The sequence below is a fragment of the Rhipicephalus microplus genome, chromosome X (genome assembly GCF_043290135.1).
Source record: "Rhipicephalus microplus isolate Deutch F79 chromosome X, USDA_Rmic, whole genome shotgun sequence".
In the NCBI taxonomy this organism is placed as follows: Eukaryota; Metazoa; Arthropoda; class Arachnida; order Ixodida; family Ixodidae; genus Rhipicephalus; species Rhipicephalus microplus.
In genome coordinates, this window is record NC_134710.1 from 210,519,002 (window position 1) to 210,535,688 (window position 16,687).

The window sequence follows — 16,687 nt, forward strand, 5'->3', positions numbered from 1 at the left end:
AGTGTGACGAAGAACGTTCAGCTAGTGCTTTGTCCTGCTTTCTCCTCTGCCACGAAGCCCAGAGAGGATTACGGCGGCACCCATGCAGGAAAAGCCTTCATTCACATATGGCCCATAGAGACAGAAAAATAAACAGAAGTAAGAAGGCCGCCCAGCTACACACTTCTTTACAATTGTCAGTGGGAAGCTGCCTTAATATTTATCTCCTCCAATCTCAGAGCACTATACTATAACTGCATCACCGACATTTGCATTTGCCCACTTTAGTTTTGTAACTTGACGCTGTGTGCATAGACCTGCAGCCACAAATATCTCTGGAGCAGGGGCGGCGCCAGGGGGGGGGGGGGCAAGGGTGGGCTGGAGCCCCCCCAAAATTCTCGCCTGCCCCCCCTATGCCCACCCAAGTGCCCGGAAGCATATATTGAAAACCTAGTAGGAGCAGAGCTAGCTTGGCCCCCCGGAGGAACTCACTTTTCGTGGTTGCCCCCCCCAGTAAAAACATCCTGGCGACGCCCCTGCTCTGGAGGAAAAGGGCGGCTCGCTTTCATGCCAACTTGCAATCGCTGTGCGCGGTGGATTCGTAACAACGTTCTGCATTCGTTCGCTATGCGCAGGGGTCTCTACATGATCCATGCCAGGAGCTCGTCCTGGCATGTGCACTATGCTGGAGCATATTTTTTTCCCCCATTACAGGATATGCCTGCAAAGTGTGTGGTGCATTTAACTGCGCTTATTAGAAAATCACGTGCAACGTGCTGCCAGACTGCGAAAAAGGCACGTGCAGTGTACGTACGTGTCGCGAATGTTCAGCTGCACGTGCTAAATTTACCGTGCAATCATCCTGAATATGTATTTGGATACCCACGCGTGCTAGACTGAATAGTACGTATAGTAATATTAATTTGAAGTAACTGGTAATAATGTCAATTAGTGTGAAATATTTTAAGTGTTAATTTAGTAGTCAATGTAATGTAAATGAGAAGAAATAAAAGCGGACTGCCTACGGCAACTTATCTTTAAGCCAACTGTTTTTTACAGCGAAAGCTGTTACGAGATCACAAGGGTCGCGTGTGCCGTGAATACATATATTGATATGCGTGTGTCATGGTATAGAATAAATGATTATTTCTGTTTTTGCCTGCATGCAGGAGTATTCCTTCTTCCTGTACATTTTCTCTTTGTTCGCCTGATCTGCGGGAATACACCGCTACACCGAAAAGACAAACAGGAACGAGGAACCTATACGCAATACGATGTGCGGCTGGCTACAAGCAGATATGCTGCGCACCCATGTTCCAATGGCTCAAAGTTCGCCGAAACCGACATCAGCTCAGCTGGCCCCTATCTGCTCCACGAAAAAGGTTTGTGCAAAAGTGGGTCGTTGGGGACGCGAAGCTTATAAGTGATGTTATAGAAGCACTCCTTCGGCTTTCTCAACGCAAGTTCCAGTCGACAAATACATGACCGAGAAGAACGTAATGAGGCATGCAGCACGCCAGAAGCATCAATACAGACACTTCAGCATGGCGCGAAGTGAAATGGAACTTGCACTAATTTCGTCACTTATTATGTTTTATTGGTTCGGGCGTACTCACGCTTTTGCCAATGCTACGAAGTGCGCTTATATGTAATACGTACGGTCCAGGTCGTTTTCAGTAAAAAATTTCAATGTCTTCATAATCATATGCGCAACGAACTCTTACCCCAACCACTATACATTTCCCATCGCATTGACCACCGTCACAAGGTTGGCATTAACTATTATCATACAAAATCTGCCACTCAGTCATTCTTGCCCCGTTCGTCCCGGGAATGGAACCACCTTCCCGCTGAAATTGCGGGTATCACCGATAACCAACTGTTCCGTGCTACCTTAGCCAATATTGTATATGCAGAAATATCTGATGTTTATTCTCTGTTTGTGTGACCACATTGTTGCGATAATACTAATTTGTTTTGTCTTTCCTTTTCCTTTTTATGTACACAACGTTTTTTGTAACCATGCTACCTCATGTTATGCCTTTGTTCTGTACCACTCCCCTCTGTAATGCCTCTGGCCCTGAGGGTATAATAAATAAATAAATAAATAAAAATAAATATGCTGGTTTCAGCACACATTTTTTTTTATGGCGTTGCTACCCCTCATACGTCGACCGCTTTGTTCCTATGAATTCGATACGCACGCACATCTCTCAAGAAGACGCACACTACCGAAAGAAGTTCTGCGCGTACATTTTCTACAGGCACCGATTAACGTGTACACAATGCAGTATAGAAGCTCAATATGCGCTACCACACTGAGTGCACTTTTCAAAATATTTTTTTTTTAATTGACGCTAATGCATGGTGATCGAGGGTCGTTTATGTTTCCTGCTTGGGAATATCGTAAAAAGGAACAACTGATAATATATAAGAAAGTGGGCTCTAATATGTATTCCTACATAATATATTCCATATAGCAACACCTATAGCTGTACATAGTGTTCACAAAACGTACGTCATGCGCTCCAAAAAAAGTCATGTCCTAACATGGCGAGTTTATGTAATCTGACGACTCAGAGGCGCTGCACACGGATCGCATTGAGAGGGCCAGACAACAAGGCTGCATTGGTAGGAGGTGCGTGCGTCCCTTTGTGATCTATAGCGTATGTGGATGCCGCGTCGGTCCTCGTAGGCTTGACAGTGAAGTTTCCGGTCCATTCATGCTTCAGAAGTGCCTTGCCTCTCTGGTTGGTGCCGCGAACTGTGATCATGCCCCTCCCCACCTCCTGCGGTGAGCCGTGTGCAACGTGTGAGTGGCTAAGAGGGAGGGTTACAGCGGGATATATATATATATATATTCATCAGTCTGACTACGTCCACTGCAGGACAAAGGTCTCTCCCATGTTCCGCCAGTTAACCCGGTCCTGTGCTTGCTGCCCTAATCTCATCTGTCAACCGAACTTTTTCTCCCGCTACCCCGCTTGCCTTCTCTGGGAATCCATGGTCAGTTATCCTTTAAACGACCAGCGGTTATCCTGCCTACGCGCTACATGCCCGACCCATATATATTCCTTCTTCTTCATTTCAACTATGATATCCATAACGCCGGTTTCTTCTCCGGTCTGTTGTGCTCTCTTCTTATCTCTTAAGGTTACACCTATAATTTTTCTTTCCATCGCTCACTGTGTCGTCCTCAATGTAAGCTGAGCCCTCTTTGTAAGCCTCCAGGTTTCTGCTCCGTAGGAAGTACTGGCAAGGTGCAGCTGTTATATACTTTCCTCTTGAGGGATAGTGGTAATCTACAAGTCATGATTTGAGAGTGCTTGCCTGATGTGCTCAACCCGATTCTTATTCTTCTAGTTACTTCAATTTAGTGGTTCGGCTCCGCGGTTATTACCTACATGTACTAAGTAGACGTAGTCTCTTACAACTTCAAGTGAATTATTGCCTATCTCGAAGCGCTGTTCTCCTCCGAGGCTGTTGTACATTACTTTCGTTTACCTTTCTGCTCTCCTTGTCTAATTCAGTAATCATTAGTCGCAATTTGTCCCCTGAGTTACGCAGCAATGTCATCGGCAAAGCGCAGGTTATTCTTTCCGTATCTTTGAGAATATATATATATATATATATATATATATATATATATATATATATATATATATATATATATATATATATATATATATATATATATATATATATATATATATATATATATATGATCACTTTCTTCTGGCTACCGTAATAAAAATGATAAACTTCCAGAATAGTGCAGCATAGGAAACAAAACAATAAAATATTTATTTAATCCTAAGAGTTTCGGCTGGTGGACCAACCTTCTTCGTAGGATTTAAGCGAAATGATACGAGTTGCCGTAGCAGAGGGCCACCCTCACAGTTTGGGGACCCGCAAAACAAAAAAAAAAAAAGGAAAGAAGAAGAAAGTCGTAGGTTTGATTCCTGCTCACAGCAAGTTATTTTTTCACTCACTTTTCTGTCTTTTTATTTACATTACATTGGCTGTAATAAATTCCCCTATACATTCCTTGGCATAATTGTGACACACACACACACACACACACACACACACATATATATATATATATATATATATATATATATATATATATATATATATATATATATATATATATATATATTATGATGTGTGTGTGTATATATCGGAGAGCTCAGCTTTCTTCCAATTCCCACCCACCCCAATTTTATGAAAGAAATGACGCAAGATGGCTAGATCAGTAGATCAGGGCTTTGTTCAAGGCGGTGGCCTTTTCCTCAATAACAACCGTTAAGGTGCAAAGCAAAAAAAATGAATTGTCTTCATTATGTGGTTCCAAAATAGTCATTCTTATGGTTGCTTGTCGAACGGATGAAATTCATCAGACTTTTTTTATCTATGTGTGCAATATGGACATTGAATGCTCCCGCGCTAGCAAGATGATTGTCCTGTGATTCACGTCGAAAACAGCGTTCATAGTGTCTTGCTTTCACGAGGTACAAATAAACAAAAAGGCAAATTATGCTCGTATCCTTATGAAACAGCGCCACGTCGCTTTTGATGACATCATCGCTCTTTGCCTCTCTATGCGTCTAGCGCCAGCCGCACTACCCTTCTCCTTCCAGCGTGGTCGAGGAGGCGGATGCGAGGCGGTAACTGTATTTTGTCTGCTGCCGCCGCACGTCTTCCGCTGGCGTTGATGTTGACGCGAATCAATGAACCTGGTCCGACAGCGGCATAAGTTCGTTTGCTTTGCTAGAATGCGTTAAATTTTACATGTTAAGAAAAGCTTTATCAAGTGCGCCACTGTTCGAACTCTGCGTTCGTCTACTAATTCTTCAAATTTAATGTGTGATGTCAACGAGTGTTCCGATTCACCATGTGTCTGCCCATCGTGCGTGTAGAAAACTTGATAGTAATGTGCGAGTAGGGAACAGTTTTCTCTAAAGTAGCGCCTCGCGCCTGTGCATCTTGAATTTTGACGTGTTTCAGTTGACGCAGTGCATTCTTTTAGTCTCTGCTGTGAAACAGACGAGGAAGAAGTTTACTGCATCTGTGTCTTCGCGCCATGGACAAGAAAGGACAATCTATGACCAGTGAGGAAATGGAAAAAGTGAGTACTAGGCTGCATTAAATAATCTTTTTTAATTGTTTCTTTAAATTGAAGTATGGGAGACTCGTCGTTTATAGTAAGGGACCGGCGTCCCAGTGCTTGGTGCATTGCTGTGTTCACGTTGAGTGCTCAATGCACAATGGTTATTGCTGGCGTCGTTATCTTTTTGACGGTAACTCTGGCCCCTTAGGAGGCGTGGTGCATGAACCGCCCTTAACTCATACAGAGATTCATAGGCAACATTATCGTTCCGCTGGCGCAGACCTGCCTTGTCTGTTAACGTGAAATGCCGTCGTTACTGTGCAGAGCAAGCTGGGTAAACTTAATAAAATAGGGCATGAATGAATCAGCTTTCTGGGAACAGGTAACACGAATTAAGTGCTTTTGATGACATTTCAGATGATTTCACTCGTAGAACTGCCACATAAGTCTAATGCTCTTGGCAAATTCTTCTCTCCTGGAAATTATTTCAGGCGATACTTCAACCTTATTATTACATCGTCAAAATTCCAGGAAAACAAATAAGAACCAAGCTGGCACAGGTAAGATGAATCTAAAGTTCACTTGCTTATTAATATTATTTTTATTGTTATTATCATTTTTGTTTCAGAACTGTAGACCTTGATGGGTTCTTATAGATGGAAACTTTTAAGGGGTAGTTTAAAATATTCAAAAGCCATTGGCGCATTGAATACTACCATTATTTCATCATCGTACAGAACATGCATATGTGGGCCTTAGCCAAACAACCTAATCATAAATAACTGGTACCTAAAACTTGCAAACATCTTGTAATTTGCTGGTGTACACCAAGTAAAATTTGTTCTAAGTGATCATGTATATGAATGAGTTGGCCATTACAATGCTGCTTCATTTCATTGAGCTTTTAAATGTTATACCATTCCTTCTGTGAAAATGGGCAGTATTCATTCACATAGGTCAGTTTAGCGAATCAATAAAGCATTGTATAATATTGTATTTACCTTACCTAATGTCTTCTATTTTGATAATTGCATGTTGACCATATGGAATTTTTCAGTTGTTTTTTATATCTGTCTGCCAGCAGTGCAACTTCATACTAACCTCGAAAAGCATAGTCACTGATATTGGTAATAAAAAAAGAAATGCTTTTTTAAAATTAAATTTCTGTGTTGATACACAACTCTGCTGAATACATTTTCTAGTTGCGGTTTGTCTAACACCACTCCTATTGACAGTGCTTTCCTTGTTTACACAAAACCAATAATTAAACATTGGCTTTCAGTAAGGCCTGTTCAGACATGGATCCCGATTTTCTCTAAGAAAAGTTGTCTGATGGCGTACCAGAGAAGTTGTTCTGGTGTAGTCAACAAACTATGTGAGGAAAATTTTTTAAGTCAAAATGCCAGGTCCGGGTGCCTGGGTCCTCATTATGATGTCAACAGCCTGCACTACGGACAATCAAGATTTCCACGCCCCTACTTTTTCCTCACATTCATTAACTGCCCTCATAATTTAGGTGAGTCACTGATTTCTGCTAAAAAAGACAAATGCTGTCACTCAAAGTGGTATTAGACAAAATGGGCCTTAGCATTGCATTCCCAAAGAACTGTGGTAGGCTATGGTATTGTTCTATTGAGCCTGCAGGCACAGGCTTGATTCTCGCCAGGGCAATAGCATTCTATTTGATACAGATAAGAAAGCTCTCATGTTGTGCATGTATTGGGTGCATCATTAAGGGACACTATAAAGTGAAGCTTTAAATCAGTGTAGGGAGACAAAATATGCCTTCATAACTTTACTGTCATTTATTTCACCATCACTGGCTAAATAATTAGAAAACAAAGTGGAGGTCAGAGTTTCATGTTAAAATTTCATGCTAAAAATTTAGCATAAAAACATCAATGTAACGGCAGGAACAGCAAAGTGCATGTAGCTATGTTAGTTGAGTGACGTTTTTTGAAACTTCCAATATTAGGCTTTTAGTTCCTTTGAGCGAAAGTAACTATTTTTTACCAGCATATAATTACCTAGGCCCTAACAGATGTCAAAATATATCACATTGCGGTGATCTGGTTCAGAAATTTCCAAGTGGCCTTAATTCTTGTATCAAGTTTTTGTGCGTTTTCTCATTTGCCAGACATCTTCTGGTAGTAAGAGTGGTGCTTTTAGAATTGTGAAATTGTAAGTTAATAATGCCAGGGAAACAAATTATCTTTAGTGTACCTTTAAAGGACCCTAGATGGCCAAAATGAAGTTGGAGTTTCCCACTATGAAATGCTTTGTAACCCGCATATTGTGGTTTCAGCATGTAAAATTCCAAAACTTAGTTTGTAAATCCATTTGCGCAGTAGATTGGGATATAAATGAATTGTTACAGAAAATTTGGTAAGTTTGGACAGAAATAGGACAAGAGAATAGAAATACAGAACATGTCCTCGTTCCTCCTCTGTATCTTTCTGTGGCATCATAGCCTACTTCAAACTTTTCATCTCTATTATATTCTTGTTCTGTTTATAACTTATTACATTCTGTGTTGCAATGACAAATCAAACGACCAACTTGTCCAGTAGACATTGCATTTCATATTTCATTTTTCCCTTCATTGTTTACAAGCATGGGCATGAACAACTGAGTGGCTTCTGCAGATAATCCTTACAGTAGCGTCAATAAATCTACCTACAGCTCGTACAGTACTTTTCACATTTCAGAGAGAAAGTGCTGCATAATAAAAGAAAAAAAAAGTTTCTACAAACTTCATGTGCTCATGTCCTCCTCTCCATAGCAAACTTGGGATTTCTTGTGTTGTTAAACTGCTTAATCTATCTTGGAAGTTATTTAGTTATTTTTTTTCTATGACCACAATAAGCAATTCAGAACATTCTGATTAACTTTGTGTTTGATTTCTATGAGATCTGCTTGTTTTTTTTTTCATCTGTATTGCTTTAGTTCGCTTGACAAATATTATGCCACTTTATAATCTTCAGAGAAAGTCTGATCTCTGCTTGTAATCATCTTTTCATTTCTTCTAAGCTTGTGCTCTTTTACATGTATGTTAACATAGCTGGCAACATAGAGGAATACTATAGCATTAATGAAAGGGTGGTAGGTATCGTAGTTAAACTGAATAAGAGATACAAGATGAAGGTGGTACAGGCTTACGCGCCTACATCCAGCCATGATGACGCTTCAGTTGAAAGCTTCTATGAAGACGTGGAATCCGCAATGAGTAAGGTAAAAACGCAGTATACTATACTCATGGGAGACTTTAATGCAAAGGTAGGGAAGAAGCAGGCTGAAGACCAGGCAGTAGGATAATATGGTATCGGTACTAGGAACGCCAGAGGAGAGCTACTTGTAGAATTCGCAGAATGCAATAATTTACGGATTTTGAATACCTTCTACTGAAAACGAGGAAACCGCAAGTGGACATGGAGGAGCCCTAATGGCAAAATTTATAATCAGTGCACACACAGACATCACGCAGAATGTGGAAGTGTTTGGCAAGGTATGATGCAGTGACCATAGAATGGAGCGATCTCTGATTCACCTAGACTTGAAAAAGGAATGACAGAAACTGATACGCAAGAAGCCAGTTAATGAGCTAGCACTGAGAGGGAAAGTACAGGAATTCAGAGTGTCGCTGCAGAACAGGTACTCGGCTCTTAGTGAGGAAACCAACCTTAGCGTAGATACAATGAATGATAATCTAACGAGTATCATTACGGAGTGTGCAGTGGAAGTTGGAGGCAGGGTAGTTAGACAGGACACTGGCAAGCTTTCCCACGAAACGAAGAATCTCATTAAGAAGCGTCAAATCATAAAAGTCTCAAGTATAACACACAAAATAGAACTGGCAGAGCTTTCGAAGTTGATTAATCGGTGTAAGGTATGCGATGTAAGAAGGTATAACATGGAGAGAATTGAGCATGCTCTAAATAATGAAGGAAGCGTCAAAGCAATGAAGAGGAAACTTGGGATAGGCTAAAATTGTATGTATGCACTAAGGGTCAAAGAAGGCAAAATAACTACCAATATGGATAGGATTGTTAAAATAGCGGAGGAGTTTTACAGAGATCTGTACAGTAGCCAGGACAACCACGACCTTAATACTATAAGAACTAGCAGTAACCCAGATGACACCCCACCAGTAATGATAGAAGATGTCAGAAAAGCTTTGGAGAGCATACAAAGAGGCAAAGCTGCTGGTGAGGATCGGGTAACATCAGATCTGCTGAAATATGGAGGACAGATTGTGTTAGAAAAACTAGCCACCCTGTTTACGAGGTGTCTCCTGACGGGAAGAGTACCAGAGTCTTGGAAGAATGCTAACATCATCTTAATACATAAGAAAGGAGATGACAAGGACTTGAAGAATTACAGGCCGATCAGCTTGCTCTCTGTAGTATACAAGCTATTTACTAAGGTAATTGCTAACAGAGTAAAGAAAACATTAGAATTCAATCAATCAAAAGAAACAAGCAGGATTTCGAACAGGCTACTCAACAATCGACCACATTCATACTATTAATCGGGTAATAGAGAAATGCTCAGAATATAACCAACCACTATACATAGCCTTCATAGATTATGAGAAGGCGTTTGATTCAGTAGAAATATCAGCCGTCATGCACATACTTCGTAATCAGGGCATCGATGAAGTATATATAAACATCCTGGAAGAAATCTACAGGGGATCAACTGCTACTATAGTGCTTCATAAAGAAAGCAACAGAATACCAATCAAGAAGGGTGTAAGGCACGGAGACCAAATCTTCCCAATGCTATTTACCGCGTCCTTACAGGAGGTTTTCGGAAGCCTAGAATGGGAACAGTTAGGCATAAGAGTTAATGGAGAGTACCTCAATAACCTGCGCTTCGTCGATGACATTGCATTGCTGAGGAACTCGGGGGACGAATTGCAACTCATGATTACGGAGTTAGACAAGGAGAGCCGAAAGATGGGTCGTAAAATTAATCTGCAGAAAACGAAAGTAATGTACAACAATCTCGCAAGAGAGCAGCACTTCGAGATAGGTAATAGTCCACTCCAAGTTGTAAAAGACTATGTCTACTTAGGGCAGGTAATAGCCGTGGAGCCGAACCATGAGATTGGAGTAACTAGAAAAATAAGAATTGGGTGAAGCACATTTAGCAAGCACTCTCAAATTATGACAGGTAGATTGCCACTATCGCTCTAGAGGAAGGTATATAACAGCTGTATCTTGCCGGTACTTAGCTACGGAGCAGAAACCTGGAGACTTACAAAGAGGGTTCAGCTTAAATTGAGGACGATGCAGCGAGCAATGGAAAGAAAAATGGTAGGTGTAACCTTAAGAGACTAGAAGAGAGCAGAGTGGATTAGGGAACAAACGGGGGTTAAGGATATCATAGTTGAAATCAAGAAGAGGAAATGGACATGGGCCGGGCATGTAGCGCGTAGACGGGATAACCGCTGGTCATTAAGGATAACTAACTGGATTCCCAGAGAAGGCAAGCGGTTTAGGGGGAGACGGAAGGTTAGGTGGGCAGATGAGATTAAGAAGTTTGCGGGTATAAATTGGCAGCAGCAAGCACAGGACCAGGTTAACTGGAGGAACATGGGAGAGGCCTTTGTCCTGCAGTGGACGTAGTCAGGCGGATGATTATGATGATGATGACATGTATGTTACTGATGGCTGCCAATTTTTTATTCTAACGCAACTGTACACTTCGAAATGTTTATCATGGTACCACTCGTTTAATTTGTACCAATTATTTGCTATGTTATTGCAGACAGTTTTAAGGGCACTGATATGAAGACCTGTTGTTTTGTGTGATTGACTTTATTGAAAATATTCTTCTGTGGTACGCTTTTTATTTAAAGAGACACTGAAAAGCATAACAATTTTTCACGTATTGGTAAAGTACAATTTCACAATCCCAAAAACACCATTCTTACCGCGACACAATGCTTGGTAAGCGAGAAAATGTGGGAAAGAAAATGTGGGTGGAGGCGCCACCTTGAGATTCCTGCCCCAAACAGCATGACGTCGTAGATTTTGAAGGCCTCACCTAGGTCCTACATAGCTTTTAATTGATAAAAATAAAGCACATTGTCATCTGTGGGTGCCAGAGACCTAGCATATGAAGTTTAAAAAAATGTCAAACCATTGTTTCGAAAACACCAGAAATACATTTTGAAATTTTTGACGTCACGCGCAAAGATTTCGGTGTGAAATATAAAAATGAAACTTCTTTAATTTTCTCTGCTAATTATGAACTTGTGATAGTGAAATATATTGCATTAGAGTTCTGAGAGTGCTATCTGTTAATCTAAACAAAGATGCTGTTTCTCTGTAGTGTCCTTTAAGTTTGGAACAAAAGTTCACTGAAGTGACGCCGTGTAAGCAGAAAGATCTGAGATTTGCTTCATTCCTATTTTTTTTTCTGCTTTGAATTTACAGGCCTTCAATTATTGGCTTAAGATATCCCCTGAAAAATGTCAAGCTGTTACAGAGATTGTTCAAATGCTCCACAATTCTAGTCTCCTGTAAGTATCATATCTTAACTTTGCATGAATACTCTTGCTTGTGGCTTGGCTGCATTCACATATTAGCAAAAATTTCTCTACCTGCAATGCTGCTATTTCCTCTTCCCAAGTACATTGTAGCAAACCGTAGTCTTACTCTGGCTTCCTCAGTCTTTCCTTTATCTTTCTCTCTCTGCTGTCATAACTCACGGCATTGTTTCTGCTTTGCATTTACAGGCCTTCAATTATCGGCTGAAAATATCTCCTGAAAAATGCTTTTAATGCGCAAGCAATGTGATGCATCACTCCTGTGAATAGGTTCTTGCCTGCAGTATTTAAGGAACAGGTTGTTTTAGTTGCTGTGAAGCCAAGTTAGTACACATGATTTGCTGCTTTTTTTTTCTTTTTTTTTTATCTTAAAGGAACCCTAAAGGCAACTATCAAGTCAATGTTGATTGTTGAAATAGCGGTCCAGAAACCCCGAATGGGCCAAGGAACTGCGTATTTTCAAATAAAATCACGCTTCAGTGGTCTACATCGGGTTAGCACACTTCAAATTGTTTGCCTGCAGCACAACGTCTTGCATCACTGTTGCCATGCACAACGTTGCCTGACTTTGCTGATCGGCCACTGACACTAGGAGCAGCAGAACAAAAGCAGTGGAAACCACAGTAGCAACAATAGAATCATTGAACCATTTCCTGCCATTGGCTCCAAGATGGCAGACGTGCTTGGTTCAACTGGGCCCCGCTAGATGCCACGACCTGTGCAGTTCAACCAAGCAAAGTTTGAAATTTTGAACCACTCGTGCCATTGCCAATAGTAACGTCCGGTGATTCTTTTTTTTCATGAATTAGACAGAAATGAACAAGCAGCATTTCTTTACGTTTCTTGCTGCACGGAAGGCTCTTTATTTAGTGCTGCTAGTTCAATTACTAGTGATTAATTGTAGACTGTAACTCGGACATCATTGAGATCATTTTGAGAATGTCCTACTGCGGCACATGTGTTCTCGTGCATTTACCTTAATTTCTCAGCAAGTAGGGCGCTGCTGTTGATGATATTGTAGTTTTAGATGCTGTCATACATTGAGATTACACTCTCACGTAAATTGTTGACCTTAGTGTCCCTTTAAGTGGAAAAAAAAAAAGTTGTATACTTGCATATTGATGAATGCAGGAATTTTGTGCTAACCTATTACTTGGCCACTTTAGTACACCTAGTTCATTCAGCATCATCTATAACTTCATAGACCTTTTTCTTTTCTGTTTTTTATAGGATTGATGACATTGAGGATAACTCTTTGCTGCGAAGAGGTGTGCCTGTCGCACATCACATCTTTGGAGTGGCCAGCACTATAAACTCTGCCAACTATGTTTACTTCCTCAGTCTTGAGAAATGTCTACAGCTGGGTGATCCTCAGGCCACCACTGTTTTCACTGGTGAGCCTGCCTACGTCCTCTGCTTGTTAATCTTTCTCATACCTCAAGTCATTGATAGAGTGGAGCGGATGGTGATTAGCTTTCATTTCATTGAGGCGATTGGTTTTACTTGTCACAGCAGCGATACATATGAATGTAATGCACTAATAATTAGTTAAAATCACAAGTCCTATGAATCTGCAATGTAGGCTTGTCCATACAAATTTAAAATTAGATTAAGCATATGTGGGTGCGGCGATGGCGTAGTGGTTAGAGCATCCGCCTCGCATGCAAGAGGTCCGTGGTTCAAATCCCGGTGCCGCGCAGTTCCCAACCGGAAAAAAAAAAAATCCGCGTGTTGATGGAACTGCATTAAGAGGCCTGGGGTGCGGCCTCACCGGTAACCACCGCCGGGAACGCACTCCCTCACCAGAGAAGGATTGGCCACCCTGGTGCAGTATCTGGCCACTACCTCCCACATGCATACGTCAAATAACTCACGGCCCTCAGTTCCCAGCAGCTGCGAACCAACTGACCATGGCGGTGGTCGGATCTGCAACGCAGCAGAGGGTGCTAAGAATCTCTGGACTACAGGCCGCCTTTGGAACCTGAACTTGGCAACGTTTAACGCTAGAACCTTATCTAGTGAGAGAAGTCTAGCTGTACTATTCGAGGAGCTAGAGGGTGTTAAATGGGATATAATAGGGCTCAGTGAGGTTAGGAGGACAGATGGGGCCTATACTGTGCTACAGAATGGGCATGTCCTTTGCTATCGGGGCTTGGCAGACAGAAGAGAACTGGGAGTGGGCTTCCTAATTCACAGAAACATAGCTGGCAACATAGAGGAATACTATAGCATTAATGAAAAGGTGGTAGGTATTGTAATTAAACTGAATAAAAGATACAAGATGAAAATAGTACAGGCTTACTCGCCTACATCCAGCCATGATGACGCTTCAGTTGAAAGCTTCTATGAAGACGTGGAATCGGCAATGAGTAAGGTAAAAACACAGTATACTATAGTGATGGGGGACTTTAATGCAAAGGTAGGGAAGAAGCAGGCTGGAGACCAGGCAGTAGGAGATTATAGCATCGGCACTAGAAACGCCAGAGGAGAGCTACTAGTAGAATTCGCAGAACGCAATAATTTGCGGATTTTGAATACTTTCTACCGAAAACGAGAAAACCGCAAGTGGACATGGAAGAGCCCTAATGGCGAAAATAAGAACGAAATAGACTTTATAATGACTGCACACCCAGGAATCGTGCAGGATGTGGAAGTGGTTGGCAAGGTACGATGCAGTGACCATAGAATGGTACGGTCTCGAATTCGCCTAGACTTGAAGAAGGAAGGACAGAAACTGATACGCAAGAAGCCAATCAATGAGCTATCACTGAGAGGGAAAGTACAGGAATTCAGAGTGTCGCTGCAGAACAGGTACTCGGCTCTTAGTGAGGAAACCAACCTTAGCGTAGATACAATGAATGATAATCTAACGAGTATCATTACGGAGTGTGCAGTGGAAGTTGGAGGCAGGGTAGTTAGACAGGACACTGGCAAGCTTTCCCAGGAAACAAAGAACCTAATTAAGAAGCGTCAAAGCATGAAAGTTTCAAGTACAACAGACAAAATAGAACTGGCAGAGCTTTCGAAGTTGATTAATAGGCGTAAAGTATGCGATGTAAGAAGGTATAACATGGAGAGAATTGAACACGCTCTGAAAAACGGAGGAAGCGTCAAAGCAGTGAAGAGGAAACTTGGGATAGGCAAAAGTCGGATGTATGCACTAAGGGACAAAGAAGGCAAAATAACTACCAATATGGATAGGATAGTTAAAATAGCAGAGGAGTTTTACAGAGATCTGTACAGTAGGCGAGACAACCACGACCTTAATACTATAAGAACTAGCAGTAACCCAGATGACACCACACCAGTAATGATAGAAGAAGTCAGAAAAGCTTTGGAAAGCATGCAAAGAGGCAAAGCTGCTGGTGAGGATCAGGTAACATCAGATCTGCTGAAAGATGGAGAACAGATTGTGTTAGAAAAACTAGCCACCCTGTTTACGAGGTGTCTCCTGACGGGAAGGGTACCGGAGTCTTGGAAGAACGCTAACATCATCTTAATACATAAGAAAGGAGATGACAAGGACTTGAAGAATTACAGGCCGATCAGCTTGCTCTCTGTAGTATACAAGCTATTTACAAAGGTAATTGCTAACAGAGTAAAGAAAACGTTAGAATTCAATCAACCAAAGGAACAAGCAGGATTTCGAACAGGCTACTCAACATTTGACCACATTCATACTATCAATCAGGTAATAGAGAAATGCTCAGAGTATAACCAACCACTATACATAGCCTTCATAGATTACGAGAAGGCGTTTGATTCAGTAGAAATATCAGCCGTCATACAGACACTGTGGAATCAGGGCGTAGATGAAGTACATATAAACGTTCTGGAAGAAATCTACAGGGGATCAACTGCTACCATAGTGCTTCATAAAGAAAGCAACAGAATACCAATCAAGAAGGGTGTAAGGCAGGGGACACAATCTCCCCAATGCTATTTACCGCGTGCTTACAGGAGGTTTTTAGAAGCCTAGAATGGGAACAGTTAGGGATAAGAGTTAATGGAGAGTACCTCTATAACTTGCGCTTCGCCGATGACATTGCATTGCTGAGTAACTCAGGGGACGAATTGCAACTCATGATTACGGAGTTGGACAAGGAGAGCAGAAAGGTGGGTCTTAAAATTAATCTGCAGAAAACGAAAGTAATGTACAACAACCTCGGAAAGGAGCAGCGCTTCGAGATAGGTAAAAGTGCACTTGAAGTTGTAAAAGACTATGTCTACTTAGGGCAGGTAATAACCGCAGAGCCTAACCACGAGATTGAAGTAACTAGAAGAATAAGAATGGGGTGGAGTACATTTGGCAAGCACTCTCAAATTATGACAGGTAGATTGCCACTATCCCTCAAGAAGAAGGTATATAACAGCTGTATCTTGCCGGTACTTAGCTACGGAGCAGAAACCTGGAGACTTACAAAGAGGGTTCAGCTTAAATTGAGGACGACGCAGCGAGCAATGGAAAGAAAAGTGGTAGGTGTAACCTTAAGAGACAAGAAGAGAGCAGAGTGGATTAGGGGACAAACGGGGGTTAAGGATATCATAGTTGAAATAAAGAAGAGGAAATGAACATGGGCCGGGCATGTAGCGCGTAGACAGGATAACCGCTGGTCATTAAGGGTAACTAACTGGATTCCCAGAGAAGGGAAGCGGGTTAGGGGGAGACAGAAGGTTAGGTGGGCAGACGAGATTAAGAAGTTTGCGGGTATAAATTGGCAGCAGCAAGCACGGGACCGGGTTAACTGGCGGAACATGAGAGAGGCCTTTGTCCTGCAGGGGACGTAGTCAAGCTGATGATGATGATGATGAAGCATATGTAAAATATTTGATGTCTGGGTGTATGGTATGCACTGCTTTAGTGTGAAAGGAAACACTCCATTAGTTTTGAACGCCAATACCTGCAAACATGCGCGTTAGAACCTGATTATTTGTTATGTAGATGAATTCTCCATCTAAACTTTTTCTTGCAGCCCTGGAAAAGAATAAATTACCAGTTTCAATATAAACATGGCCTTCTTTTTCACATTGCTTCTTTT

General features: G+C 41.5%; 1 protein-coding gene across 4 annotated transcripts in view; it reads left to right on the plus strand.

Annotated features, from left to right (window-relative positions):
* The first annotated feature begins 4,619 nt into the window (after window positions 1-4,619).
* Window positions 4,620-16,687, plus strand: part of qm (geranylgeranyl pyrophosphate synthase quemao) — a 54,372-nt gene continuing 42,304 nt past the window's right edge. Inside the window, exons 1-4 of one of the 4 annotated variants that reach the window (XR_012887170.1) lie at window positions 4,620-5,110; window positions 5,584-5,652; window positions 11,536-11,621; window positions 12,879-13,042. Coding sequence is in view for 3 of the 4 variants with exons in the window: in XM_037435902.2 (XP_037291799.2) it covers window positions 5,066-5,110; window positions 5,584-5,652; window positions 11,536-11,621; window positions 12,879-13,042 (364 nt within the window). In the remaining variant the exon portion in view is untranslated. Of the gene's footprint in view, window positions 5,111-5,583; window positions 5,653-11,535; window positions 11,622-12,210; window positions 12,387-12,878; window positions 13,043-16,687 lie in introns of those variants that run through there. The other 3 variants (XM_037435902.2, XM_037435904.2, XM_075878531.1) reach the window with 3 other exon arrangements.